Raw genomic sequence first — 26,856 nt, 5'->3', positions numbered from 1 at the left:
TATGATTTTGTGCGCTCTTCCGGGCATTACTCCCATGCATGCACTCGCGCGCGAGAAAACGACAGAAACAATAAACCCGGCATCGCCTTAGACTTAATCGAAGGGAACCAACCCGAAAAAAAAAAGCTGGGGAGATCCAGATGACGGAGGCGTGCAGCACGAGCAAGAGCATCTGAGGCAAGCAACAGGTTTGAAAGGCAAAGCTGCGCACAACTCACAAGACGTCGTCTCTGCTCTCTTGTCAGCGCCTGCGCCACCGACGCCTTTCTTTTACCTGCTTTTTCGCATCCGGCTCACCGGCCGATCGCCTGCACAATGGCAGACCAGTCCAGGCCGCACCTTCGCAGCAGCGCGACCCCCTCCGCCGGTTCCATGCTAAAACGGTTGCCAATGCGGCACAGAAAAATGCTCGCGAGCGGGTCCATCTCGAAGACCGTGGCGCACTGTTCGTACACTTCCAACGGAATGTCCGTCAAGTCCATCAAGATGACGCCCAACTCCCTGTCGGAGTGCACAAATGAGCACAAAATGGCCACGATGGGGGCGGGCACGCGGTACCGACGCGCAATCCGCACCGCCCGCTTCGGGTCCGTGGCAGGGCTAAAGAGCACGTCATACGGATGCACATCACGGAAGAGAATGTTCTCTGGCGTCGAGGGAGCGGTGCTCACGCCTGCGCCGCCGCTCGCAGCGTTCGACGCCTCCAACTCGTCGTCGTCGCCGCTGCCGCCGCAGAAGGGGTAGAGAGTGACCATGTCATTCACGATATACCAGCGGCCCGGATCCGTCGACGACACCGTGATCACGCGCGAGAAGTTGCGCTTGATGACGATGGCATCGCGCACGAGGGTGTTGTGCTGCACGTCGGCGTCCGACCCGGAGGTGCGATAGCGCCACAGCATCACGCCATGCAGGGTAATGACAGAGAGCGGCTGCTTCATGCCTACAACGGCGCTGGGGCCGAACCCTTTGTTGTCCAACACCGCCACATCCGGACTGTCGTGGATGTAGTGACTCACAACAAAGTTCTTCGGATACAGCACGTGCTCTAGCTTGGCGCACACGCTTGTTCGGCCGATTGCTACAGTCGTTGACTTGAGGCCGAGGAGCACATTGTGGTTGCTCTCCGTCTGGCGCATGCGGAAGCCCACGATTTCGCGGACCACATCGCGCTGCGCTGTGGAGGCGCCGCCGCCAGCCGTTCGACTTGGCGTCGATACAGCGGCCGCATTGGACACCAAGCTAAAGGTAAAGGTAGCGTTGAGCGCGTAGACGTCCGACACGGCATCCACGCCGGTCAGCAGACCTGAGGCCGGCTCCATCTCGAGCGGCCTGAGCACCGCCGACTCAATGAAGTTCAACAGGGCTTTCTGCCTGCTGTCGTATACGCGCACGCTGGAGGAGAGGTCGTGATCGGCGTTCATCACATCGATTGGCGCGTGCTTGGGGTCAAAGAATCGCGGCCACGGCAGCTCCAGCGGCGGGGCCGCCATACTCACCCCATCGAGACCCTGTAGCCACGGCAAGTGTTTTTTGAACTTCAGTTTGTAGTCGGTGCTCTCCGTGACGGGGTTGCCGACGAGGTTCAGCTCTGCCAGGTTTGCAAAGTGCCTCAGCGCCTGTGCAATGTCGGTGGACGTGATCTTGTTGTGCGCGAGTGACAGGGCACGCAGAGAGGCATGAAGGCCCGCCTCCTCGAGGGCCTTGCCGAGGTTGTGAAAGCCTTTCACGTCATTGTGGTCGAGCTGCAGAATCGTCGGCGGCGGCGAGACCAGCTCGCGAATGCACGTGCACAGCGCGACGCAAAAAGTGCGCGTATTAAAGTCGATGCTGGAGGCGACAGTGGACAAGTCGTCAAAGGACGTGAGCTGTGACAGATTCAGCATTCCAGTCTCCGCGTTGTAGATGAGCTGCGTCTGCTTCTCGAAAAACAGCTTCAGCATCGTCGACATCACCTTCACAGTGCCGTTCCCCTGCTGGGCAGCAACCTCCTTATGGCTGACTGACCGTTTCACCGTCTGGTTTCGGACGTGTAGGTAGGGGCAGCGCTGATTGGAACAGCTGCCGCGTAGGAAGAACTTGCATGGCCTGCTGTACTTGGCTGTCCCCACGTCACCTTTGCTTTTCTTATAGGGGCGAGGCATTCTTCGCGTGGCGCAGCGTCGCGACGACGAGTGAGGGCAGGGGCAAACCAAGGATGGCACTGCCTCTGAATCACTGGCCAGAGAGCGGGGGAAAAAAAAGAGGAAGGTCTGGGTGAAGGGGAGGGCCAGCGCTCCACATCGTACTTCCTTCCGTCACGAGAAAGTGCGTGGCCGCCAAAGGAAACGCGGGCAGTTACACCACACACACACAGAGAGAGAGAGAGAACAGAACGGAGTACGGGGGGTGGGTCGACAGAGTAACGATGCAGAGGATGCGGCAAGACATGACGGGCACGACGAAGGCGAGGAAAGTGCAGCGCAACCACAGCGTATGCACACACAGACACACACACATGCACACACACACACACACACACACACACACATACACATACACATACACAGACAGGGATGGCGTGCCGCCCGCGTTTGGCGCTGCAGTGCTGTGTATCCCTTTTGCTTTTTTTTGGTGCCTGCCTGCGTGAAAAATTTTCTGTTTGTTTTCACATGGACCACACACACACACACACAAACACACACACACACACACACACACCACATCCTGCAGTTGGACTGCGCCTGCAACGACACTCGCTCATTTAAATGCATCCAGACCAATGAGAGATGAGGAGATTCAGAACGAAAACGGAAACGACAGCGAACACTGATCCAGGATGAGTACACAACACACAACGGAGGATCACAGACGCAGAAACAGACAGTCTGTTCTCCGCCCCTCTGTGCGCGTGTAGAGTCGAGCTGGGGGGTGACACGAGGAAATAGAGAGAGGGATGAGGGTGGGAGCTCTGCAATGCCATGTTGTTGAGTAGTACGCTGTTCACGACGAGGCGAGGCCATACAATCAACCCGACACGCAGCAAATTGTCACAGGGGGCGGAGGTAGATGGAGAGAAGAACCGAATAGTGGACAGAGCGAGCGACACATCAAGAGAGACTGCGCGGTGACCGTGTTTGTAAGCTGCACCAAGTTGTACAAGGACACCAGTGCGCGCTATCCTCTATTCATTCCGTGTCCGCCTCCGCCTTCCAAACCGTGTCGCACTGCTCCCCAGTCAACGGGATGCAAAAGAGAACTGAGCAGCAGCCGCGCAGCAGACAAACGGTTCCTGATGTACAGGCGCGCGCACACACACATACGTGTTAGGGCGTAGAAAAAATAAAGAACCCACGATGGGAAGGGAGAAGGAGGACTGTAGAACAACAGACACCATCAAGAGCTGCGCGACACTTGCTCTCCCCCCTTCATGCGTGAAATTATCTTTCCTGCTCTCTCTCTCTCTCACTCTCTCACTCTGTCTCGTGATGACGGAGAGGCGCTGTGTGTGTGTTCGAGTCAGTCTCCGCCCCCCCCCCCCCCCACACACACGCACACAGAGGGACTGAGAGAAACAGGCGCTACTACGTCCAGGCGAAGAGTGGGGAGCAGACACACCGCGAGAGGGAGAAATAGCACAGAGGAAGGTGGGAAGCCCCTTCCCCATCTCCTCGTATCTCGCTTCAACACGCATGCAAGAAATCCACAATCATGTCTGCTGTTGACAAGTGCCACGATGGCGCAACTGCGCAGGCGACAGAGGAGAGAGTGAGAGTGAGAGTGAGAGAGCGCTGACCAGATGGACTTCGGCCAGCGCGAAAGGGTTAAGAAGAAGCGTTGCCGCACATGGACATGCAGGTATCGCACGTGCGGACTGTCGAAATATTGACCGACTAAGGAGCGGACGAAGAGAGCAGCACATATATATGTATATATATACGGTCGACAACAGACAGCACGGAAGCTGCGAAGGCAACGCACGATGCTCATTCGCGTATCGTCACACACACACACACACACACACACACACACACACGTTATAATGGCGTGCGAGAGGAGGTAGGGGGATAGAAGGAGACCAGAGGACATGCAGCGCACGTCGATGCGCCAAATCGCGTAGTTGGCGTAAGAGGGACGTGCATGTCGGTCATAGTGGTGGACTACAAGCACAGAGAGCAGAGAGGGAGAACAGAGTGAGGTTGCTGGGGAGACGCACAGAGTGCGATGACGTGGAGGCAACCTCATACGCTCACGCAAACGCTACCGATCCAGTGCTTTGTGAAGGTGGGGGAGGAACGAGGCGAAAAAAAGAGAGAAACTGAGGGAGGATGCCTTGCAAGCGCGCGCACACACACGGAGCGGGCACAGAAGCGGGCACAGAGAAAGACGGGTGGGGATGAGAGGTGATGGCGTTACTCTGTATGTGGGCTGCCTTACATTCATGTGGTGCATTCTGTGTGTTGAGGGTGATGACCTCAGGGCTACGGGAGAGCAACACGCAAGAGACGACGAAAGAAATGGACAAGTACCCATCACGCGACTTGGGCTGGCAGCGGCGAGGAGTAGTGCTCGCACCTGCTCCACCGCGTACCCGTCGTCCGCGGTAGGCGCCGCAACAGGAAACAAAAACACGAAAATAAAATGAAATAAAGGTTCTGGCACATGCGGCGCGCTTGCCGATGCGTGAATATGCGCGGAGGACTGAGCTTACATTGAATGCTGCGTGGTCGGCGGCAAGAACACCATCTGCTCATGACGCCATGAGAGATGAAGGAGAGGGCATGTGACCCACCGTCACGCGGGAGCAACCAGAGGCAGCTGAGGAACGAAACACACATGGAGAGAGCGCGCATGGAGCAACCGTTGGGTGGTGAAGAAAAAGGTGTGAGGGAGAGGAGAGGAGAGGAGAGGAAGAGGGCATCATGAGAGACTGTTCGGGCACGTGTGCATGTGAGCCCGGTTGCAACGAGGTGTTCGTGGGTGGAGAGGGTCGGCTATGTGTGTCGGTGAGACTGTGAACGAATGAACGCCCTGGCACTTTGGTTATGTGCTGACATGAAGCGAGAGCGACGGGGCGGCTGCGAGGGAGGGAGCGAGAGCGAGGGCGTGCGTGAGTGGTTGTTGATCTCGCCGTTTCTTCTGCTCTTGTGCGTGTGCATGTGTTCTCCACCCCTCCTCCAGCCTAACACGACATGTTGAGGCAGGACACACATCTCTTGAAGCAAAGGAAAACGGTGAAGGAGGGAAACCGAGTGCACCGAAGCACCCAAAGAAGGGGAGGGGGCGTGTTGTGCCAACGGGAAGGCACACACGCTCACCTACACACGAACGCACACGCGCGCACGAGAAAAAGATGCGAGAGAGAGATACGAACAAGACAGCCGCGAGGAAAACGGAGGAGGAGGGCACGGAGGCGGGCGGCAGCGGGGGAGTGAAGACGAGAGCAGCGACAGAAGAGGAGACAACACCTTCCCGCTAGTCACCGCCGTGCTACGCTAGAACGCAAGCATGCGCAGAGGTAGGCATGTCGCTCATTCCGCGCACAGGGAGAGCACCAGCAGGGAGAGAAAAAAGGGGCCTTGCGTTGAGGGTCTCTGTGAGTGTACGCGTTGCCGACTGTCTGCCCCTGTGCTTTTATCTCCGCTGCTTGCTGTGCCTGCGCCTCCCCATCTCCGCCCCGGCATTTGGAATCGTGCGATGCACCACGTATCCACCACGTTGCTCCCCTTGATGTTCTCATCGATGTGCGCACACGCACGCGCACATCAGCTATATATATATACATATATATATATATATATATATTTGCGTGTGTGTGGGGGAACTTTGCAGAAGAGAAGGACGGATGAGGGGGATCACCTGGAAAGAGCACAGGAAGCGAGTAGCGGATAGCACAATCAAGCGAGCAACAAAACAAAACAAAACAAAAACGACACGCAACGCACCAGTCGGTGTTCCACCCTCTTTTTTTTCAATGGTAGCTGCTGCGGCGTGGAGCAGCGGTGCAGCCACTTTGGGTGACAACACCGCAAGACGAGTCGAGCAGGAAGAAAAAGGGTGTTGGCACGGAAAGGCGTGCAACGACGGCGACTGGAACTGCTTGCAACGAAAAACAAAGATGAGCAGCACAGCTGCGTCCTGTGTTCTAAGGCGGGGCCTGTGGAAAGAGGAATTGGGTGGCAGCGCCATTGGTACGGTGACATCGACATATTCGCAACATGAAAGAAAAAATAGATATTGTGCATCTCGCTACTCGCTATCGTCAGCTCCTCAGTCTCACTCACCCTCTCTGTCTCACCAATGACCCAAGCAAGCGCCAGCAGAAACACACGCACACACAAAAAAAACGACACGCACTCCCGACGTGGTACTTGTTGCTACGCTCACTGCACCATTCCGCTTATCTGGTCTCCTTGCTGGCACGCCAACACGTGTCCATTCTCACATATTCGATCGCGTACACCATGGCGGCGGCGGAGGAAACGGAAAAATAAGGGAAGGAAGACTGTTGCGGAAATGAGCGGGGCAGGCAGAGTCGCGCTCGACGAGCACACGGCGAACATGAAACGGGAAGTGGATGCACTGGACGCAAACAAGAGCCATTCTACCTGCGAAGACACACTCACATACACCACGAGAGGGAGAGAGAGCGAGGCTGGTGGGCGCAGATGACAGTGCCGGGGAGCGCAAACGGATGAAAAACGCACCTGTTGCGAGAGGTAGGGAGGCCAGAATTCACCACACACATACACACATACGCTTGCAAGGTGATCCAGCGGTCTTGTGTATGTCCGCTTGTATGCAGTGGCTCGAGAGGAGGAGGAGGAGGGGGTGGGGGTGACTTCTTATGTTAAACGTTTTGTTCGCATTTTTTCTTGCGTTGAGGTAACGCCTCTCTTGCTGTGTTTTCGTCCCCCCTTCCCCTTTCCTTCACGTGAGCACATCTCTGGAATGTGCATCGCTTCCTCCCCACCCTCCACCTTCTCTACACGACGCTCGCTCGCTTCTCTTTCTCCATCACCGCGCTCGGCTCGTTCCCTCGTCTCCTAATTCGTCACGCTCTCTTCGTAAAAACAACAATCGCAGGACGAAGGCTTCGCGGCGCCGCGACTCTTTTTCCGCTCCGCTGTTCGCCGCTTCGTGCTTGGCAAGGGGGCGGGCAACAGTAGCCGTTGCCACTGATCGTCTGCACGCACGCACACACACGCTCAGATACTCCGAACACTGCTTGAGAGAGAAAGGGGCTCAACGCACACATACACTCACAGCACCATATGCACCGACATCCGCAACGACCCTCTCCGCCCAAACGGTTGAGGAAGACGGTGCAGCAGCCAAAGGAAGAGCGGGGAGGGGAAGGGTGCACTGCGCTGCAGAATCGCGCGCCGTGCGCCGTGCATTTACACGAGCACGCAAACAAACAGGCAACAGGTGCGCGCACTTACCGCACAGGCGAGCAGCTGAGGTGACAGGAGGGCTCGAGTCGAAGAGCAGTACAGGGACCATCAACTCAGAGAGAGAGAGAGACGCGGAGACGGTGACGCGCGAAATAGTTTGAGTGTCTCCGTCGCGCATGCGCTGCAGTCGTTTTCGTTGTTGTGCTCACGCCCTCTCTCTCCGTCCACACACTCCCCCGTCTTCTCCCCGTCTGTCGTCCGTGGGGTCTCCCCTCTCACAGCCTTCATGCGTGCAGGGACTCGTCAGTAGAAACAGCTCGAGTTGCCCCTCGTCGTCGTCTGCATTCTTTTCTTTGTTGTTTTCTGTTCTTAGCTGTCTTGTTCGCCTTTAGAAGATGGCGGACAGGCACAGTGGGGTACAAGCACACACACACATACAGAAAAGGGAGGGAAAGAAGAACAAAACAAGCGACGCATCACAAGCACAACAAATACAGATGCGCGCGCGCACACACACACACAATCAGCGTGCAGGGGATGCGTGGTCGGCGGGGGTCATAATAACGGTGGCTTCTCCGCAGAATCAGGGTGGTCTCCTTCTTTTTGGTTTCCTTTATAACTTATACTGTCGCTGCATTGTTTCTGTGTTTTTAAACACCCGCACACGTACGCACACGCACACACAGGCGAGCATTGAACAGCGAGATGAACGGAGGAAAAGAGGGAGAGACCGAGAGAGAGCTTGCCAACCAAACGGCTGGCCCATGCTCAACTTACACATGAGTACACAGCGACGTCGACACACAGACGCTCCCACACAAAACGTGTACATGCAGCGGAGCATGCGCAAACAACCAGAGCCTAAAAACACGAAAAAAGGAGAGGGGGGAGGTTGGAGGGCCAAGCATCTAACTTGTCGCTGGCGACAGGAAGAAGACACGCAGCAGTCATGAAAATGACGCCAAGGCAGAAAACACACACACACACACACACACACACACACACACACACACACACACACACAGCACTGCTGTTCCTTGCGCTTCATTGATCCTCTCCTTCCTCAGCCCTTCTTTGTCATCTCTCCCCTTTCGCTTCTTTGAGAGATGTGGGGTCATCACGCACACATGCGACTCGGTGTCATAGTCCTACATCGCCAGTGCACGCTTCGCGGCCTCTGGATCGCTCGCCACGGCGTGCAGCTGATCTTGAGGGAGCATGAGCAGCTGCATGATGGACTGCTTCACCTCCTCGTCCGAGCTGGTCGCGTTGACGATGACAGCCATGACATCGGCAGTGATGCCGGGCATCAGGCGCCGGCGCATCTGCTCAATGCGCGACGGGGTGTTAGCGAAGAAGAGCGGGCTGCTCGGGGTGCCGTCGTCATGCACGACAGCGCGGTCTGGGCGCATCAGCACCATGTCGTTCGCGATCGACCATGCGTTCGTGTTGCCGTCCCACGTCAAGGTCAGGGTGCGGTCGAAAAACGTGGAGATCATGGGTGCCTTGCCGGCAGGGAAGGTGGGCTGCTGCGTCTCCGGCCGGATCGGGTTCCAGAGATAGCGCATCTTGCCGTGCACCGTTACTATGCATACGGGCACGCGCATGTGGTAGCTTTGGTCCATCATCACCATGTTAAAGTTCGGGTTGAACTCGATCTCCACTGCAATGGATTTGTCGCCGCCGCACATGCTCCGCAGCTTCGAGACGATCTCCTGCGGGCCCTTGGCGATGTTCCGCATCGACCCCGCACTGTCCGTGGCAAGGTTGCGAAAGTCTTGGCTTGAGCGCAGCTTGGAGACGTCGGCCTGCATCTGGTTGCGCAGCTGCTTCTCCAGGTCGCCGGTGTTGAGCACCGCGCTCACGGGCACGCGCTGGGGCAGCGGCTCCGGGCCACGGCTGATGGACAGTGCCGAGAACTGAGAGCCGTACAGGTAGGTGATGGCGTCGTAGTTGCGTGAGGCCATGGACTGAAACATAGTTTGCTCAAGGTAGTGCAGGACGCTGAGCTGCTGCTGCGACGGCGGGGCTGAGTTGACCGGGTTGGGCAGGCGCAGTAGAGCACGGTCCACGGCGACGCCGTCGATCATACTCAGTCGTGGCAGGTCGCGGCTGAGGCGAGTGGAGTAGTCCTTCTGGTTTGTGACGGGGTTGCCGATAAGGAGAAGCTCGTTGAGGCCGTCATAGCGCTTCAGCCCGCTGACGAAGGAGAGGTCGTTGATGCTGTTGTTGCGGGCAGAGATTGCCGTGATGCCGCGGTGAATGTCAGCATCTGCCAGCGCGGTGAGGAACACCTTCAACTGACGGATGCTGTTGTCGTCCAGCTGCAACACACGGATGCGGTCGGCGAACTTCTCTCGAAGCACCTCCGCCAGCACCTTACAGAACGCGACGCTGTTGTAGTCCACACGCTTCTGCACCGGCTCGAGGTCGGGGCTGGCGCGGGTGTTGGACAAGTTCAGCAGGCCGTTTGCCTCGTTGAAGATCTGGCTGTACGACTTCTCGAAGAGAAGAGAGAGGAGCACCTTCATCACGTCCGCGCCGCCGCTGCTGCCGCTGTTGTTAGCGTCGCTATGGCTGTTGTTGCGATTGCCGCCGCCGTGGTGGTGGTTGTTGAAACGACCACCACCGCCACCACCGCCGGCGCGACCGCCACCACGACTGCCATTGTTGTTGCCATTCCCAAGAATGCCGACGCCGCCACCGCCACTGCCGGGGCCGCTGCGGTTGTGAAAGGCGTACCCTTTCTTTCCGTACGGACGCGACATGGTCGTGAGTTGGAAAGCAACGAACAGACACACCGATGGACTTCTAGGAGGGCGCACTGCCTCGTTGGCAGCAAGAAAGTACCCGCGCTACGGCTGCGCGCGTGGTCGACTAAGGTTCCGCTCGCTCTCTGTGTGCGCAGGGACAGCGGGGACCTGAGCGGAAGGACAGCTACAAAGGAAGGGGGAGAGGGGTACGGAGAGGGAGGGGAATACCGTCTACGAAAAGGAAACTACGCGCGCGCACGCAACGAACGTCGGCAACTACAAAGAGCGCGACAGTCGACACGCGCGGGAACGCGGTAATGTCTTCGCTCACGTTAATTTTCCTTTTTTTGTGATGTGGTGTGTGTGGGAGGGGAGGGGGTTGGCTGTTGTTCTCGTCAGTCAACGTGAGTGTGAGTCGGTTGGGCGGTCGGTGTGGGGGAGGGCAGGGCAGGAGCGGAGCATGTGGAGAGACATGTGAGCCTCGACAGTTGGGCATCGTTTTCGCACGTGTACGCATATTCCGTCGCCTCTTCACGTCGGAGGAAGGCTAAGGGGCCGCGCGCACGAGTCGCCTTCCCCCTTCTTGAGGGCTTCGATAAGAGCACAAGAGAATAACAACATACACGATCACACGGTCATGCTTGGTGCTGCTGGCAGAAGGACCCTTCTCCCTCTGACTGTCAGCCAGCAGCAAGCGCCCTCTGTGTGTGCGTGTCACTATGAGGTTGTGCTGGGAGGTTTGCTCAGTTTGAAACTCGGCTCGAGCTAACGCGAGGAGGGGACGCAGAAACAGAGGGGCAAAGAGGCACTGCAGTGCAATACACATAGCGAGAGACGAGAGATGGGGAGACGTGCGAGGGGCAGAGGCTGAGTGGGGGGGGGTGAGTGGGGAGCGAGTAGCACATGAACCCCAAACATCCTGCGCCTGCCTGCTTCGCCAAAAACCAGGACAAGTCTTCACTTTGAGGAACGACGTTCGGGGCGGAGTAGGTGCACGTCTGCCCACTGATGGCACATTATGGGCCAGATGTACTCCTGTGTGTCGGGGTCTACGCGAAAGGAGCAGGGCATGAATTGGCAAGGCACCCACAGCAGCCGTGTCCTACCGCGGTCGGTCAGCTTTTGGTCCGGTTCCCCCCGGCCTGCCTGTGTCGCTGGCGCGTATGATCACAGTAGGCCCTTTGGCGTCCCCGGATAGGAAAACGACTCCCCAGGATGGGAGAAAGGGGCGGAGCCATGGGCGTTTCCACGTCGCCGCCGCCTTCGCGAAAGCAGCCGTCACCGTGATGGCTTCGCTGAGTGCCACGTCTGGAGAACTAAGTCCACCAGATGGGCTGCGCTCGGCCGTTGCAGTGGTCCCCCGGCTCCACAAAGCCGCTGCCGCGCATTGTTACATCCTCAGCCGCACTGCTCTCGGTGTGGGAACCACCTGTCGTGGTCGTGGCAGCGTTGCCGGCCACTGGCGTAGGTAGCTGCAGCAATGCCGCCGTCGACGGCGAGCGCGCGGCACGCAGAGGAGGCAATGACGGCAGGACCCGGGGGGGGGGGGTTATGCGGGAAAGACGGATAGCTGCCGCGCAGGGCATGCACATCGCTTCAGAGAGAGAGAGAGAGCAGGTTCAGCGCACATGCCAGTCGACAGGTGCATGACTTGCTGCCACAACAGCGGCATCAGCTGACCCGCCACAGACACACGCCCAAAACAGGAAAGAAGACGTAGCCGAAAAGGCGCGCTGTGGTGCCGCCGACTCTGCGTTGACCACGGAGGGCTGAACAGCAGTGCGACGAAAGGCGGTGCCAGTTTGCAAAGTGGTCGTCGCGCCAAGGCAACACCGGGCGACGTGAGTGAGTCCGGTTTCGTTGATGAGAGGCAGCGACACCACTTCCTCACCATTCGCCTACTCTAACGTTGATGTCCAGCTGGCTTGCCGCACCGCCTCCGAAGACATTAGACCAGCTCCGGGTTCGCCCTCGCTGGAGGGGTCCGCTAGGCGCACCCCCACTACGCTCATCCGGACCACCTCTGCACGAGTAGCAGAACAGGGACAGTTGGTAGCGATGCACGCTAGTCACGACGCATAATCGTCCACCGCAATCCCTTTTTACGTTGCAGACTGTGTCTATCACTTGAATCGACTCGAGTGCCAAGGAGCGCATCAGTGTCGACGCACGCAATCGCGAGAGTTCCGCGGATGCCATAGCTCCCTAGTCGGCCGACGTCCGATGAGCTCCTCCTGGATCTTGGCTCGTAGACGGCGAGCGCGTCGAGTCTGGGCCGATTGTGCAGGCTGTGAGGAGACTTCACAGTATCTGCGCTCGATGTGGCGCAGTTCGTTTTTGAATGGGCGGCCGAGTCACGTACGTCGCTGTCAGCTGCTGCGATGCAGATGCGACAACGAGGCCACCCCGCGAGATGATCAGTGCCACAGACGTGCACCGTTGCACGGGCTTCTCGACTTGTGTTCCCGGTAGCACTGAGCTAAGCGCCCCGACGCCTCCACGGCTGCAGTGCTGGGTACGCCATCTGTAGCGTATCTGCTGTCGTCTTCGGTGGCTGTCAACGAAGAAAGTGAAATACCGACGATGTCCCGCGACGACAACGGCGTCGCAGGGAGCATCTCCAACGGCGCGTTGGCGGTGCCCCACTGGAGATGCTTGCGACATGGAGCCGACAAGACACATTATTGACAGGTTATCGCCATCGCCTCCCCCCTGTCTGCGTACGGTGCGCGTCAAAACCGACGGGCTCGCAGCTTCTTACACGGAGGGGCGTCCATTCTAGTGCAATGTGGCAGCTTGCACCGCTCCACGGCCCGGGTCATCGTCTGAAATCGCAGACGTTCCCACTAAGGCCACCCCACGGCAGCGAAAAGCTGGTGGCAGTATAGAAGCACACACGCCATGGTCCATCCGTGGACGTTAACTTGCCCAGCTGGATTGAGGAAGAAGCCACTGCCGGAGGCCGGCACGCCCTCGCGCCACGTCCCCTGAACCCGATGCTTCTCGTGCTTCGGCTGCTGTGCTGCCATCACAAGTGTATGAATGACGCATTGGCGCCAACGTACCCGACGTGACTTGCGGTATCGACGCATCGAACTCCCCGCGGCGACGTAATGCTCGGTGTCCCAAACAAGGTGCAGCTTCGCCGTCTCGCCTGAGTGTGGCGAAGCGCGCCCATGTGCCACTGCTCCACGCCGCCAGCAGGCTCACATCAAGCAACACCGTCCGCCTAGACCGCATCCCCATAGAGCGATAGCGGCCGAGACTCTGCTCTGCACCATGATCGTGCGAGTCTCATGCCCCCTCCCCGAAGAAAAGAAACCCAGAAGAAATTCAGGCCAGCACTCGTCAAGGAAGCAGCCCGTGAAAGCTACACAGAGAGGATCCAAAACGCAAGTGCGCGACAAGACGTGGCACGCGCGCTCGAGTGCACATCAAGCAGAGAGAAGTGGGATGAAAGCCATATCAGATGGCAGTGGACTTCGCATCCAAGCGCATGATAAAGAAAACAGAATCGAAGCACTCTCGAGAAGGACGCAGAGGAGGCGGGGGGAGGTGAGGGAGTCAAGCGCCACGCGCTCCAGCAGAGGCGCCGGCCGACGCGCTCTAAGCGTAAGAGCGGCACCGTGGGTCCGCAGGAAAAGAATGCAGTTTGGGAGATGGGAAGAGGTGGTAGTGGATTGTCACTGGAGACAAGTTCGTTGCGGAGCCGGGTGTTGGCTATCCTGCGCAATGGCTGAGACAGCCACAGCGTACACGCCCGCTGCGAGGGAGGGGTGGACGTGGGTTGAGACAGATCAAAGGAAATGGGCCGCTGGGTGTGTCGTTGCGAGTCATCGTGCCGTACACGCGACAGGGGTTCCAGTGAAGCCCAGCTTGGGTGAAAGAAAAAGGGAGAACGGGACGAAAGAACAGGCATCAACTTGGTGTCGCATCAAGAAGTGCGTTGCCAGCGCTGCCTCGACCTCGGGTGCGCTCCGATCTGCCACTTCATGTGCGCGAATCCTTCACAGCAAAAGAAGGGATGAGTAGGGGGTGGGGGCGAAACCGGCGTTCCATGCACGAGATTCTTGTGGCTTACCTTCATGCGGTAAGACGAGGTCTCACCACACGGAGAAGGGGGAAGGGCAACATTAGAGCGCCTAAAGCGAAAGTCGCTCTCACGCCCACCATATTTCCCGCTGCGCCTCCCCATCTTTCCCTCCTCTGAAGCTCTACACGCATCGGCACTTGCTTTTCTTCTGTGTTGGCCGCGTGCCAAGAGGCCGGGGTCAGATGTCGCTCGTCATTACCACCCGCTTTGACCCTCGCAGCTGTGCGCTTATGAGGAGGGAGCATTTGGTTGAACAGGAAGACGCCCCTGACTTCATACTTGGCCACACACGCGTCGCGAGCGAACACCGACCATGCTGTCAGTAGTAGGGGAAGGCGCTGTCCACCTCGCGGTGGTAGGCGTTGAGGCCGCCGCTGACGTTCCGGAAGACGTATCTGCCAAGCTGGGCGACAGCCGCTTCGTCGCCCCTCGCCTCCGCCTCCGCAAGCGCCGCGCGAATCAAGGTCAGTGCCTTGAAGGAATTGATGCCGCGACGACACAGCACGTAAACCACTACCTGTGACCCTTCGTCGCCATGGGAGACAGCAGCAGACCCATCTTTCATGCGATCCGGTGTGTTGGACGGCGGTGGCATTGCCTTGTCCAACACGTCCGCCAGCTGCGTCACCACCGTGCCCGTGCGCTTCCACTGCAGCAGCGACTGGTACGGCACGTTTACCGAATGCGCCAAGTGCGCCATGTCGTACTGCAAGCGTACACGCACGTCGAGCGTGACACGGCGCTGAGCAGCAGCGGAGCCGCGCGCGTGCGCGGCGTACTCCGAGGCGCTGCACGATGTACCGGGCGGACTCGACGCTGAGGTGATTGGGCACGAGTACGGGACGTACTCGGGGCGCGCCTGCGCGGCTAATTGCGGTAGTGGTGTCACGTCTGCCAACGCTGCAGCGCTGCAGGCCGCACAGTGCGGCTGTCGCCCGCGCAACTTGACGACGCGCGAGGAGAAGCGGAGACCGTTGAAGAGAAACAGGCGACCATTCAGCGTCTCACCGACCCCGGTCGCCACCTTCAACACCTCCAACGCCTGCAAGCAGCCGATCATGCCTGGCAGAGGGCCCATCACGCCGCTGTCGTTGCAGCTGCCGACCGTTTCCTGAGGGGGTGGCTGCGGGAACAAGCACCGATAGCACGGGCCTCCACGATAGCCGTACACTGAGAGCTGCCCCTCCCACCCCATGGCGCTTCCGCTAACGAGAGGCTTGCCGCAGCGCATCGCGGCATCGTTGATGAGGTAGCGCGCAGCCACGTTGTCTGTGCCGTCAACGACGACGTCGCACGTGGCAAAGAGCCGCTCGGCATTTGCGGGGCTGAGAGCCTCCACCACCGCGTCGATACATGCTGCTGGAAATAGCCGCAGGCACGACGCCTTCGCACTCAGCGCCTTTGGCTGGCCGATCGCCGCCGTCGTGTGAATCACCTGCCGGTGCAAGTTCGACAGCTCGACGTCATCAAAGTCCACAATCGTGAGCCGCCCGACCCCGGACGCTGCAAGATACAACAGAATAGTGCTGCCCAGCCCGCCGGCGCCGACGCACACGACATGGGCTTGGCGGATCTGCCCCATGTGAGCGGCGCCAATCTCCTCCACCAGCATCTGCCGGCCAAAGCGCTCTACATCCTCCTTCGTGAGCGTCGGCACCGAAGAAACGAACGCGGCGTGCGGCAAAGTGTCTTGCGTCGCCTCTGCATTCATCCTGGTGCACGCGAGGAAATCTGAGCAATTCTGACGGATGAAAGGGAAGAGGGAGACTTGTGCGCGGGTGTCCGTGTGTGTGGGTGATGGCCGGGCGTAGGCGCGTGCGCGTCCCCTCGGCCTCCTTCCTCGCGACAACTCGTTACGGCTGTTTTGTTTGGCGCTGGCTTCTTTTGATTTCCAGCGTGAGGGAGCGGATGGGGTGAGGGTCCGTGGGCACCAGACGCCTTGCCCTGTCACCGAGGGCGTTGCATCCCGTTCAACCGGCGCACAGAGAGAGAGAGAGAGAGGAGGGGTGCATCGATGCAGACGCGGAAGAGAAAGGGTCCATACTCACGCAAAAAAAAAAACCTGCCAGCTGACAGAGGTGGTCCGACACACACACCGTAGCGGTGGTTGGAGGGTGGAACCTGCTTTCCCAAGCGACTCTTCCGAACCTGCTCGCCGTCTAGTGGCCGAAGACGAGCGGAAGCGAGAACCGTCGCGGCTCCCACAGGATAAACCCATGGTCAAACTGCGTACATAAACAGACGTACCAACACAAGTACACAGTATTGTCCTACGGCAAACCCCTTTTCTTCTGGTTGCATGCAACCCCGATGATGTGGGGTCACTTCACCATGGTATCGGGGGTACGGGGTGGCGGACTCGTGGTGTCGGCGGACAGGTCGTTGCGGGGCCGTGCCGAAGAGACGTGCGGCCGTGGTGATCACGTGTGTGCCGGCTCACTACGCATCGTGTCGACCATTTCAACAGGTGTACACACCCGCCTGCTGTTTTTTTTGGCATTCGCGGCGTTGCGGTGATGTCGAGCGTCGCTCTGGGCTTAGCCTGCGGTGTACGTGGTGGCATTGCAGTGGGCTGGGTGGCGCCAAGCGGTGTTGGTTGGCCCTGCTGCTTGGCATAGCCGTGGTGCAGCAGAGGCAAGGTGGATCCGTGGTTGCGCGTGCGTATGTTTGCTGACTTGTTGGGAAGGGAGGGGGGGGGCGCCTGGCATATCAGGGGCACGGTGGACAAAATAGCTGCACGCAAAGAAAGTAATGTGATGCGAGGAACGGAGGCGAGCACGGAGACAGCCGCCTGTCGCGAAGAGGAAGCAGAAGAAACACGATATGTGGGATAGGGCCCTGAGGGCACCTGGGCAAACTCTTCGTAGGGCTGCGGAGGGTGCATCCACCACGTTCGGTGGCCGCTCCCCGACCCACCGCGGCTTTTCACACGCCCTGCGCGTAGCGATCAGGAACACTGGGTGGAACCCCATGCGACCACTCCCTTTCCGGGTACCGCGGGAGGTAGCCTTGAAGAACCTCTATCCACATTATGAGAGCGTCGGCGCAGCGGCACACCAGCGGCGGCGCCGCCCCCTTGCCCTTCCCTTTCGGTGTCGGGGTCCTGGCGATGATGGACACGCGCACCACCTGTGCCAGTAGCTGCAAAAGAAGACGCGTGGCCTCCAGCGGGAACTGCTGCAGTAGGATCGCCACGCCGACAGCGAGCACGGTGGGGTCCACGTCGTCTTCCTTCTCCGCTGGAATGCAGCTGTCGAAGCGCGCGCTGTAGGTGCACTTCTGCACGTGGAGCAGCACCACCACGCAGAGCGGAAGGACCAAGAGCGGTAGTGGCAACTTCGTCGGTACCGCGACAGGGCGAGCCGCGCCGCTGCCAGCGGTGGCTGGCGCAGGCGGAGGTGCGCCAAAGCTGAACTCACCTGCTGTGTCGTCACCACTGGGCGAGCCACCCCCGCCCCCGTCCGCAACTTCGTACACCGTCGCGAACGGGTCTGTGAGGCCGACAGAGCTCAGCAGCGGCGCCATTCCGCACACCAGCCCCTCCGACACATCTGCGCACGATCGCGAGGAGCCGGCAGCCCTCGCTTCGAACGGGTCTTTGGCGAGGTGGCTGTTCAGGGTTGCCACGACGGCGGTGTTGACTGCCTGCGTGCACGCAACCAGCGCAGAGCTGTCTTGTTTGCTGTCCGAGCGCAGCTGGTGAGCAATTAGCTGTCGAATCAAGGCAATGCGACCAAGGCGCATCGCAACGACCCCAACCTCCTGCGCCGCTGCCGACGCCTCGAGAATGGAGGCCAGCTGATCATAATCCTTCAAAAACGCGTCTTTCTCAGGAGTCGAGGAGGTGGGCATACACCGCGCCCAGACCTCCTGCACAGCGCCGCGTTGTGCCGACTCCAGCGACGCCACCGACTCGGCAAGCCGTTGCACCAGTAGCTGCATGTCCTTGGTCGCGATGGAGCTCAGGAGCTCGTCGAGGCAGGCTAGCCCGGTGCAATCGACCGCATCGGCGACGCGGGAAAACAAGCGCGGCCCCACGCACTCACACAGCTGGCGCCGCGTGAACCACGCACCGTAGGCAGGAAAGTAGATGGACTCACGCGGGTCCGTCAGGTACAGCAGGTGCTGGACCAGGTGACCGAGGAAGCTATATGCATCCTTCGGGTTCGCCGGCGCAAAATGCGGGATCGTGATGCTCGCGGATTGATAGGGCGAGCTCCACGGGTACACCTTTTTGGGCCAGAAGGCGTTGCATTCCATCTGCAGGGTGAAGCGGACAATGCGCTGAAACTCCTCCATCCAAATTTTAAGCCCGTGCACGTTAACGAAGTCCTGGATGTACTCGAAGGAGTTCCGCACACCACGCAGCCGGGCCCCCAGCTGCACCAGCTCCTTGTCGAGGTCCTCGACGGTGGACGGCTTGGACCGGTCAAACCAGATGCCGGCGTGCAGCTCGCGCGTAATGTGCTCAACGAGCTCCTTGCGTATGCCGTCTTCCAGGAGTTGATGCGGGTTGACGCGCACGACACCGACCGTCGTTTCCTCCATTGCCAGCAGCCCGGCTGCGTAGCGGGCTATGTCGGCCGTGCACGCGCACAGCTGCTCCCGCGTCTCGAGCTGGCTCCAGCGCTTCCACTCGTCGCGCTGCAGCTTGCTTGGGCACTCCCGCAACGCATTCGTGAGGAGGTACATGACTTTGTTCAGGACCTCGAAGATGGAGGTCGGAATCACCTGTAGAACGCTTCGCAGAAACGAAACCACTTCCTCAGAGTAAAAGGTAGAGGTGAACTGCAGCGCCCGCTCGAGCCGCACGTCGACTCCCAGAGCACTCGCGGCGGTGACGGCGACGCCTTCATCGATGCGGATGCACGGCAGATGAAGCAGCGACGAGAGCTTCGCGAAGAGTGCTTGCATCTGCGCCGCTACAACTGGCTGCCGCCGAATGCGGGCCTGCAGCTCGCGGACGAGGTACCCGCGTGCGGAGAGCAGCTCCCACGCATAGCTGAAGTCAGTCACGGTGGCGAATCGTCCAAGCACACGGCGCTCAGCGTTCAGGTAATGCAGCATCTGGTGCAAGTCTGCGCACGTCTCCCGGACGTACTGCAGCACCTGCAGCTGCTGGTTCACCTGGGCGAACTCCTGTATGTTCTCCAACGCCGCCACCAGCCGCTGCAACTTGCGCCGTGTCGCCTTCGCGCTCTGCCGCTTCATGTGCAGGTTGGTGATACGAGCACCGACTTCGGCAAACCACCGCTCTAGCTCTGCGTCGTGCACAGACGTGTCGAGCAGGTTGTCCTCCGAGAAGAAGTGCGACAGCTTCTGCACGCGCGACACCGCCTGTCGCCTTGCGCCTGCCCAGCGCGCGGTCTTCTCCTGCAGCACTACCGCGAAGCGCGAGTAGACGTCTCGCTCCAGCTGCGCCGTTGCCAGCAGGAGCGTCAGAAGCTCATCGTTCTCAAAGCTGGCGCGCACCGCCTGCCCAGCAGCAGAAGCGGCGGCGCGCAGACTCGCTTCATCGGGGTCGCCGCAAACCGGAGACGCCGGCGGCGATGACGCTGAGGCGGAGCACACCCCTTGGAGCACAAACCAGCGCAGCACCACGTTTGATTCGGTGATGATGGGCAACAGCGACGCGTGTACATTGTCCAAGACATAGTTCTCTGTCAGCATCCCCTCCTCCAGCACTGCCTGCACACGCTCGGTGCTGCGTGCCAACGCGCCACGCATGCGCTGCAAGTGATAGGTGACGCTGTGCGACTCAAGAGTGCGCCGCAGCGCCGCGCGCGCTGCTGGAAACGCTGCCCAGGCAACAGATAAATCTGCCGTGTACCCGCCGTAGTAGTGAACGACCCAGTTGTCGGCAAAGTGCTTCTCCACCAACTCCTTCATCACCGGCAGCTGCTGCGCCAGCACGTCGCCGCAGAAGAAGAGGAGTACGAACGCGATACCGCCTTGCAGTGCCATGGCAGCGCTGCGGTGGTCTGGGTTCGGGTAATGGCTGGACATGCGGTAGATGTCGTCGGACCGAATACAGGCCAGCAGTCGCGCTACAACGCCTTTCTGCACCGGAACGCGCTCAAAGTAGTCGATCGGGTAGTTGCTGATGCCAGTACCACTACCAGCGGCAGCCCTTGGTGACACCGGCGTCCGCTCGACGGAGCTGCCGGCTATCGCTGCACCCCCATCTGCACCCTGACTAGTGGCTCGACACAGCTCCGCCACCTCCACCGTGTGCGCCTCCCCAGAGCCTCGGTACCGCACATAACTCACAATGATGCGCTCCCGCACCAGGCCGCCAATTTTGTGGTCCATCAGGAGCAGCATCACACCGTATAGGTGATACAGCTCGCAGAGGAGCTGTCGACCATCCAAGGACTCTAGCACCGTATCCAGCGTCTGGGCCACGTACTGGCCGTCTTGGATCTCGCGCACGTAGCGGTTCAGCTCGGTTGCGTAGCCGTAGATGCCTCTAAATAGCGCCATGAACTTCTCCAGCAGCCCCATGTGCGTGTCGTAGAATTCCTTGTCCATAACTAGCAGCTCTGCCGAGTCTGCGATGTTCGTTTCGATCTGATCCTGGTGCTTGAAGTAGCGGAAGTCGAAGATGAGCCTTGCATACGGTGTTCTACTCGGGGCCGTAAACTCAGCCGGGATGTGGGCGGCCAGCCGCTGCAGGGTGGCAACGATCGTGCTGCCTCGTGCTGCCAACTGCAGCGCGTTGCGGCCACAGTCGTCGTCGAGGAAGTCGACGCGTTCCTCCTGATCGGAGGAGGGGTCGACGGTGGCCCGACTGCGATGCGCCATGGGTGCCGTCAACGTGGCAGCAAGGCAAACGAGGAGAGAAAAGGAAGCAAACGCCCTTCTGCAGCACCGAGCAGCTCTATCGGTGCTTGGGAGTGCGTGTGTGTGTGTGGGGGGGGGGGAAGGAGAAGAGAGGGGGCCACACAGAAGAGGTGACACGCACGCACACTCCACACTACGTGTGTGTGTGTGTGTGTGTGTGTGTGTGTGTGTGTGTGTGTGTGTGTCTGTGTGTGTGCGTGTGTACGCGTGTGGCTTGTCGGGAAGAAGAAGGCGGACACATGATGGAGCGCAGAGGGTGAAGGGGTACCCTACGGCAGCAGCAGTAGCGGTTAGGCGCGGACGACGAAGGCTCCAATGCGCGTTGATTGAACTGCGGCGGCATAGACAACAGAGAAGACATCCCCATACCTCTTCAAAACAAGCCTTCACGTGAGAGACATGGCTGATCACGCGGTCGTGTGGCTCACGACGGGTGCGTGCTGCAGCTGATAGAGAGTGTTCGACGCCCTCTGCTGCCCTTCACCGAGTTTCTGCCTTCTGTGCTGCTCGTGATTTCCCTTCATGCACGTCGATAAGAGCTTTCTCGCATGGATCCGTTCCAGTCCACAGACTGATCAGCGCCCTCCTTCTCCGGTTTCGCCCCAGCGCGCGCCACCGTCATACAAGCAAGCAACAAGAGGCATGCCCATGACAAGACTTCGCCAGAACTGCAATGGCGAGCTACGTGCGGCTTCTGACCTCTCCGAAGGAGGGAGAGGCGCCAGCTCGCTCAGCGTGATGCAGAGGACACCGGCACACTCGACTGAGAAGCGTCCCGAGTAGGTGACGTTGAATCCGACGGGAAGCGCTGTAGGAGGACCTTTCCTGTGCGACGCGAGGATGACGGTGGCTCGCCTCTACCGATGCAGGATGACGCGGAAAAACGTGTCTGCAGCAGCGACTCCACGACACCCCAGTGTTGTGCCCACTCCTCACGCGCCGCAGCTTCGGCGGCGTCGAGCACGGCATCGGCCTTGTCCTTCGGCGGACGATGCCGCTGCTCAAAAGCGCGACTCGGGTTGTCGGTGGCCTCCGCTGAGTTCTTGGCCGTGTCCTCCGAGTCATCCACAATGGGTGATCGCAGCTGCCGCAAGAGATGTAGCTGACGCGCCTTCCACGCACCCTGCGCAACGTAGTCGTCGGTCGGATATGTCGCTCTCATCCCTGAAGCAGCACATATGGCCGTGGGGTGGGTGCCCACAGCTCGCATCTCCGCCTGTGTGCCGGCCTCCATCCGCGCGGTCGGATAGTGCACGAGGTACGCTGCGCCTCGTTCGTGAAGGGACGAGACTGCGGTGTTCGACCACCCTATGCCGACACTGTGGGCAGATCCACCTTTCCGTCGATCTGGTTTGGAGGACCGGCCGCTGCCGGCAGAGCTGGTGGTGCTGGGGTTGCCGCTTCCCGTCAGTGGCCCTTCATCCAGCGGGGGCATGGATGGGCTGTAGAGCTGCTCAAACGTCGGCACATCAGAGGCGCAGCGTAGCGCGTGGTGCCGACGCCCCTTCGTAAGGGTCATGTCCACCTCCAACATTGTCAAGGCATCCTCAGAGCTACTGCTGCTCCCGTCGCTCTTGGTCGAGGGGGTCGGGCTGGCCCTTCCACGAATACGCTTCTCGTTCGCCGCCGCGAGGGATGCTGCCGCATCAAGGTCCGCTACCCTTCCACTCGTCCTCGGCACCGAGTCTCGGGCGCCTTCCGAGCGGACGTCTGTGGATTGCGGCATAGATGTGTCCACATCGGCGTCCTCCGGCACGCTGTACACACTAGAGCCAGGGGAGTCGCGAATGTACGCCTTGTGATCCGTCAGCGCCCCGCTGACACCACCCGCTGCCCCTTCTCCGGCAGCTGCGTACCACGCGGTAGAGCCCTTTGCACCAACGTACATGCGTCGTTGCTGTCCCTGCAAGCCTGCCGCGGAGCTGCTCATGTCAGTGGCAATGTAGGAGCCCATGGTGGCTGCAGAGCTGCCTTGCGGGCTCGCGTCGTCGTCTTCGACTTCGCTTGGGATGAGTGAGGAGGGGAGCAGGTCAACAAGTTCTTCCACCTCGGATGGAATCGAGCTCCCTTCGGAGATGGCATCCGACGATATTTCGGCTAATCGGTTTGCGAGTTCCTCCTCGATCTCGTCTAGGCGGACTTCAGCCACCATACCAGACCGCGCAGTCCACGCAGAGCGCCCCGCGGCGTCTGAGTTACTCGCTGCTTCGAAGGAGTCGCTGCCGTAAGAGGGGTCACCGTCGCCCCCCTGGCTCCTCGACACTTCGGTCAAGACGGTACCACCGCTGGCCACCTCGCTGTGTCGGGAGGCCCCATCCCAGCTGACTACCTCTTCCTGGACGATGCTGTCCGAGACGAACGTCTCGCTTTGATCGCTGCCATGCCGCATCTCCTCCTCCACTACGCCGGAGTCAGCTGAAATGATGTCTTCGCCGACGCTGCTGTTCATGTCGGTGAGCACCACATCCGATATTGTGTCGGCGTCGCTCACGACACTCGTTCTCAGCCACGACGGCAGGGAATGCTGTTGCCGCGGGGCACCGTAGCCATGCCTACCGCCACCGCGGCGCGGGCCCCTCCGCCCACCTGTTCCCGTGGAGACGCCCTTCACGTGACGCAGCATGCTCCCCAAGGATGCTTCGCCCCCGACTCTGGAGCTGGAGAGCAGTTTACGGCGTACTTTGGCGAGGGCTTGCGTTTCCCGCAGCAGTCGTGTCGCATTGCAGTGAGTCTGCCGCTGCAAATCAATGCGCTTCAGGTGGCGGAGCAGGTGTTCACGAAAGCGCTGAAGGCGACGTATGTTGCGTAGCTGCCGGAGCAGGGCGTCACGCCAAGCAGCTGGAGAGACATCTGCACCAGTGGCTGCCTTCGCGGTAACACATGATGCAGCATCCCCCACTGCCTTCGGGGCTGAACGCGGGGCATCTATTTTGGCCGGATTCGGGGTGTGTTGCCTGCCTTGACCAGCATCATGGCTGCTCTCTCGAATATACGGGGACTGGAGCAGTCGAGCAGAGGCAGCCGAGACGCTCCGACAGGCGTCCAAGAAAGCTTGCAAGGTTTCGGCAAAGGGTGTTGCGCCCTCGTCATCGGCCACGGAGGCGCCGCTCCTCTTACCACCGTCACGGCGGTTGCACCTCAGCGGACGCCCAGCAGCTCCGCTTTCGACCTCTTCAGAGGTGATGCTCTGCGTGAGGGAAGATGACGTCGCTTCCACCGTAGGAATCATGCTGCTCACGACAGAGCTCTTCGCCTTGCTTATCGAAGCATCCACAGCTGTTCCACTGGAGACGTGCGAGTCGAACGTGTCCGTGTCGTACGTGTCATTCATCGACGCGGCTTCATCGGCGACGCTGGCGCTGCTCTGATCGGAGGCTTTGCCTCCGCCTTCTTCGTCCGCTTGGTGCACCTCGCTCACAACGCTGGAGAACGCTTGCGTGGAGTCCTCTTTCACTTCCCCCCGTGCAGCGTCTTTCGAGGACGCTGCGGACACCGCTGCCGCGGTGGCAGGGGCGACAGCCGAGGATGGCGAGGTGCCCTGGCGGTCGACAGCGTTGTGTGTGGCTGCGGCGTGTTTGGACCTTGCCTCGACGTAGCGGATGACAGTGTAATGTTTCGGTGTTTTCTCAGGGCGGAAAATTTCTACCCCAGCTACAGTCCTCTGCGCCTCTCGTGCCGGGGCGAGTGGGACTCCTTTTGGCATCTTCGTCGCCTTTGATGCAGCAGGAGCGGCAGCCGCCGCACTTCGGCTGCCGCCGCTAGCCTCTCGAAGCTCACGCGGCTTTGAGTAGGTGTCTAGGATATCCTTGAGCAAGAAGCCCGTCGGGGACGCGGGGGGCGGGGGTGAGATAGCGGTGCTGGCCGAAGGTGTCGCAGAGCTGTCGCTACGGCGCGAGGCCGGCATGGGCGCAACACGAGCCGATGCTGCCGCTTGACGATGCGCAGTCGCTTCAGTGTCCTCCGTCTTCGGAAGGGAGCCACCAGGCCACACACGGGCCCAGATGGCGTCTTGACGCTCTGCAAGTGCCTGCGCGAACGCTCGCGTGCGCCGCTCTGCTTGAAACAGCTGAACAGAACGCTCCACGATATCGACTTGGCGGGACGCGGCCGTCAGACCGCGGTGCACTTTCATCTGTTCCCGAAATCGCCGCTCAACTTCTCGCAAACGCAGCGAAAACGGCACTGTACTAAAGTCAGCACTTGCATCAGTACTGCGATCCGGCCCCACTGGAGCGGAGTGCCGCGCACGTGGACCCTTCGCGGCAGACACGCCATGCCGCTGCTGCGCATGCACAGTGTGTAGCAGCGCGGGATCGTCACGGTTGTCAAACTGAGTGCGTTTCGTGCCACGGAACGAGCGCGCTGCACGCCCGTGGGGCATCGTCTCCCATGCACGAATTCGCTCGAAGGCAGACGGAGACGACACCACAAGTGCCCCAGCGATCCCCTCAGGAGAATTATCGTTTAGTGTCTTCACTGCGATAACATTTCCCACGGCAGCTCGGGTAGCAGGGGAAACGTGAGCTGGAAACAGCAGTTGAAAGAGTGTCGCCTCCACCACACCGTTCTGCGGGGACAGCGAGTACGGATCCGTGGCGCTCATCAGCAATGGGAAGCAACAACGGCACTCTTTATCCTTGTTAAAACTATGGGTGACCGCACGTGCATGCGTGTGAGTCTATGGCGCGACGTGTATGGCTGCGCTTCAAACTTCGCTTCAGCTCTCACACTCGAAAGGGAGCGGCGTATCAGCAGAGGCGGGACGGGGCGGAGTGGAAGAACACAATAATTTTGGGCCTCGCCTCCTGTGACTCTACAGGGATGCTCTACACCAGGCACTGCCTCACAAAGGCTTGGCACACACTCTGACCGTGCTTGTGCCAGACCTTTGTGAATCGGGAAGTGGAGAGAGCGAGGGGGAGGGGGGCGAGTGTGGCTGTGTCGGTATCTGTGTGAGAGGGGAGGGGGCGAGGAGCCTTTTCGTCTTGTTCGTTGTCCGTTTCTCACATGACAGCGCTTGCGGCGAGACGTGAGCACCACGTGCAGAAGACACACGAGTAGGCAATGTCAAAGGACGAGGAGAAGGGCGGTGAGTGAGTAAACAGGGAAGAGTGAAAGCGAAACACGCGTTCGAAGGAGAAGAGGCGCGAGCGACGCAGCCTGCACACACGAGTGAATATCGGGCATGCCCTCACATGCTCACAAAGAGTCACAGCCGTCACCACTAGCCAAGAAATGAAAAAGCGAAACAGGGAGGAGGAGCAGAGGGGAGCTGTTGTGTGCCTCTGCAGCGTACGTGAACATAAACCAACGCACACATTTGCCTGCTTTATTCACGTTGTCTCTCTCTCTCGGGAGAGAGAGAGAGAGAGACATGACGCCAACAACGCAGCGGGCTCACTCCACCCCAGCCCATCACCCCAACGGTAACATGGATATAAGAAGGACAGCACGAGGAGTGATGGCGCAGGGCGCTCCAGCACCGAGAACGAAGAAGAGCGACAAGGGGCAGTGAGAACACGTCAGCGCATACACACATACATACAAAGACGCCAACAACAAGGGTGTGGGAGATGCGAAGAGCTCGTCTTGACGCGATGACTAGCCGCGCAAGCAGATGTGCACAGAAGACATGGTTGTGTGAGCGTCAAGGGACCCTTCGCATACATCAAAGACTGCCAATGTTAACAGCAAGCACGCAAACCGCAACAACAACAAAGAAAAGGCGAACATGCATACGCGGCACACGAGAGACGGAAGGTGGGCAGAGCGGGATGTGTGTGTGTGTGTG

The 26,856-nt window shown here is 59.7% G+C and overlaps 5 protein-coding genes across 5 annotated transcripts; all 5 read right to left on the bottom strand.

The window, feature by feature from the left end:
* Window positions 1-293: 293 nt before the first annotated feature.
* On the bottom strand, window positions 294-2,144 carry LMJF_27_1690 (conserved hypothetical protein; the record flags this gene model as incomplete). Its single annotated transcript, XM_003721929.1, has 1 exon — window positions 294-2,144. The coding sequence occupies one exon, from the start codon at window positions 2,142-2,144 to the stop codon at window positions 294-296; it is 1,851 nt and encodes a 616-aa protein (XP_003721977.1).
* A 6,380-nt stretch (window positions 2,145-8,524) lies between these two features.
* On the bottom strand, window positions 8,525-10,144 carry LMJF_27_1680 (conserved hypothetical protein; the record flags this gene model as incomplete). Its single annotated transcript, XM_003721928.1, has 1 exon — window positions 8,525-10,144. One exon carries the CDS (start codon window positions 10,142-10,144, stop codon window positions 8,525-8,527), a length of 1,620 nt encoding a protein of 539 aa, XP_003721976.1.
* Window positions 10,145-14,541: 4,397 nt separating this feature from the next.
* LMJF_27_1670 (putative molybdopterin synthase sulphurylase-like protein) lies at window positions 14,542-15,933 on the bottom strand (the record flags this gene model as incomplete). The annotated part of the gene is made up of 1 exon (XM_003721927.1): window positions 14,542-15,933. One exon carries the CDS (start codon window positions 15,931-15,933, stop codon window positions 14,542-14,544), a length of 1,392 nt encoding a protein of 463 aa, XP_003721975.1.
* A 1,214-nt stretch (window positions 15,934-17,147) lies between these two features.
* On the bottom strand, window positions 17,148-21,026 carry LMJF_27_1660 (conserved hypothetical protein; the record flags this gene model as incomplete). The annotated part of the gene is made up of 1 exon (XM_003721926.1): window positions 17,148-21,026. One exon carries the CDS (start codon window positions 21,024-21,026, stop codon window positions 17,148-17,150), a length of 3,879 nt encoding a protein of 1,292 aa, XP_003721974.1.
* Window positions 21,027-21,795: 769 nt separating this feature from the next.
* Window positions 21,796-25,668, bottom strand: LMJF_27_1650 (conserved hypothetical protein; the record flags this gene model as incomplete). Its single annotated transcript, XM_003721925.1, has 1 exon — window positions 21,796-25,668. One exon carries the CDS (start codon window positions 25,666-25,668, stop codon window positions 21,796-21,798), a length of 3,873 nt encoding a protein of 1,290 aa, XP_003721973.1.
* Window positions 25,669-26,856: the final 1,188 nt, after the last annotated feature.

This window comes from Leishmania major, chromosome 27 (assembly GCF_000002725.2).
Source record: "Leishmania major strain Friedlin complete genome, chromosome 27".
NCBI classification, from domain to species: domain Eukaryota; phylum Euglenozoa; class Kinetoplastea; order Trypanosomatida; family Trypanosomatidae; genus Leishmania; species Leishmania major.
Note: the sequence above shows the minus strand (reverse complement) of the source record. Positions and strands in the feature narration are given on the sequence as shown.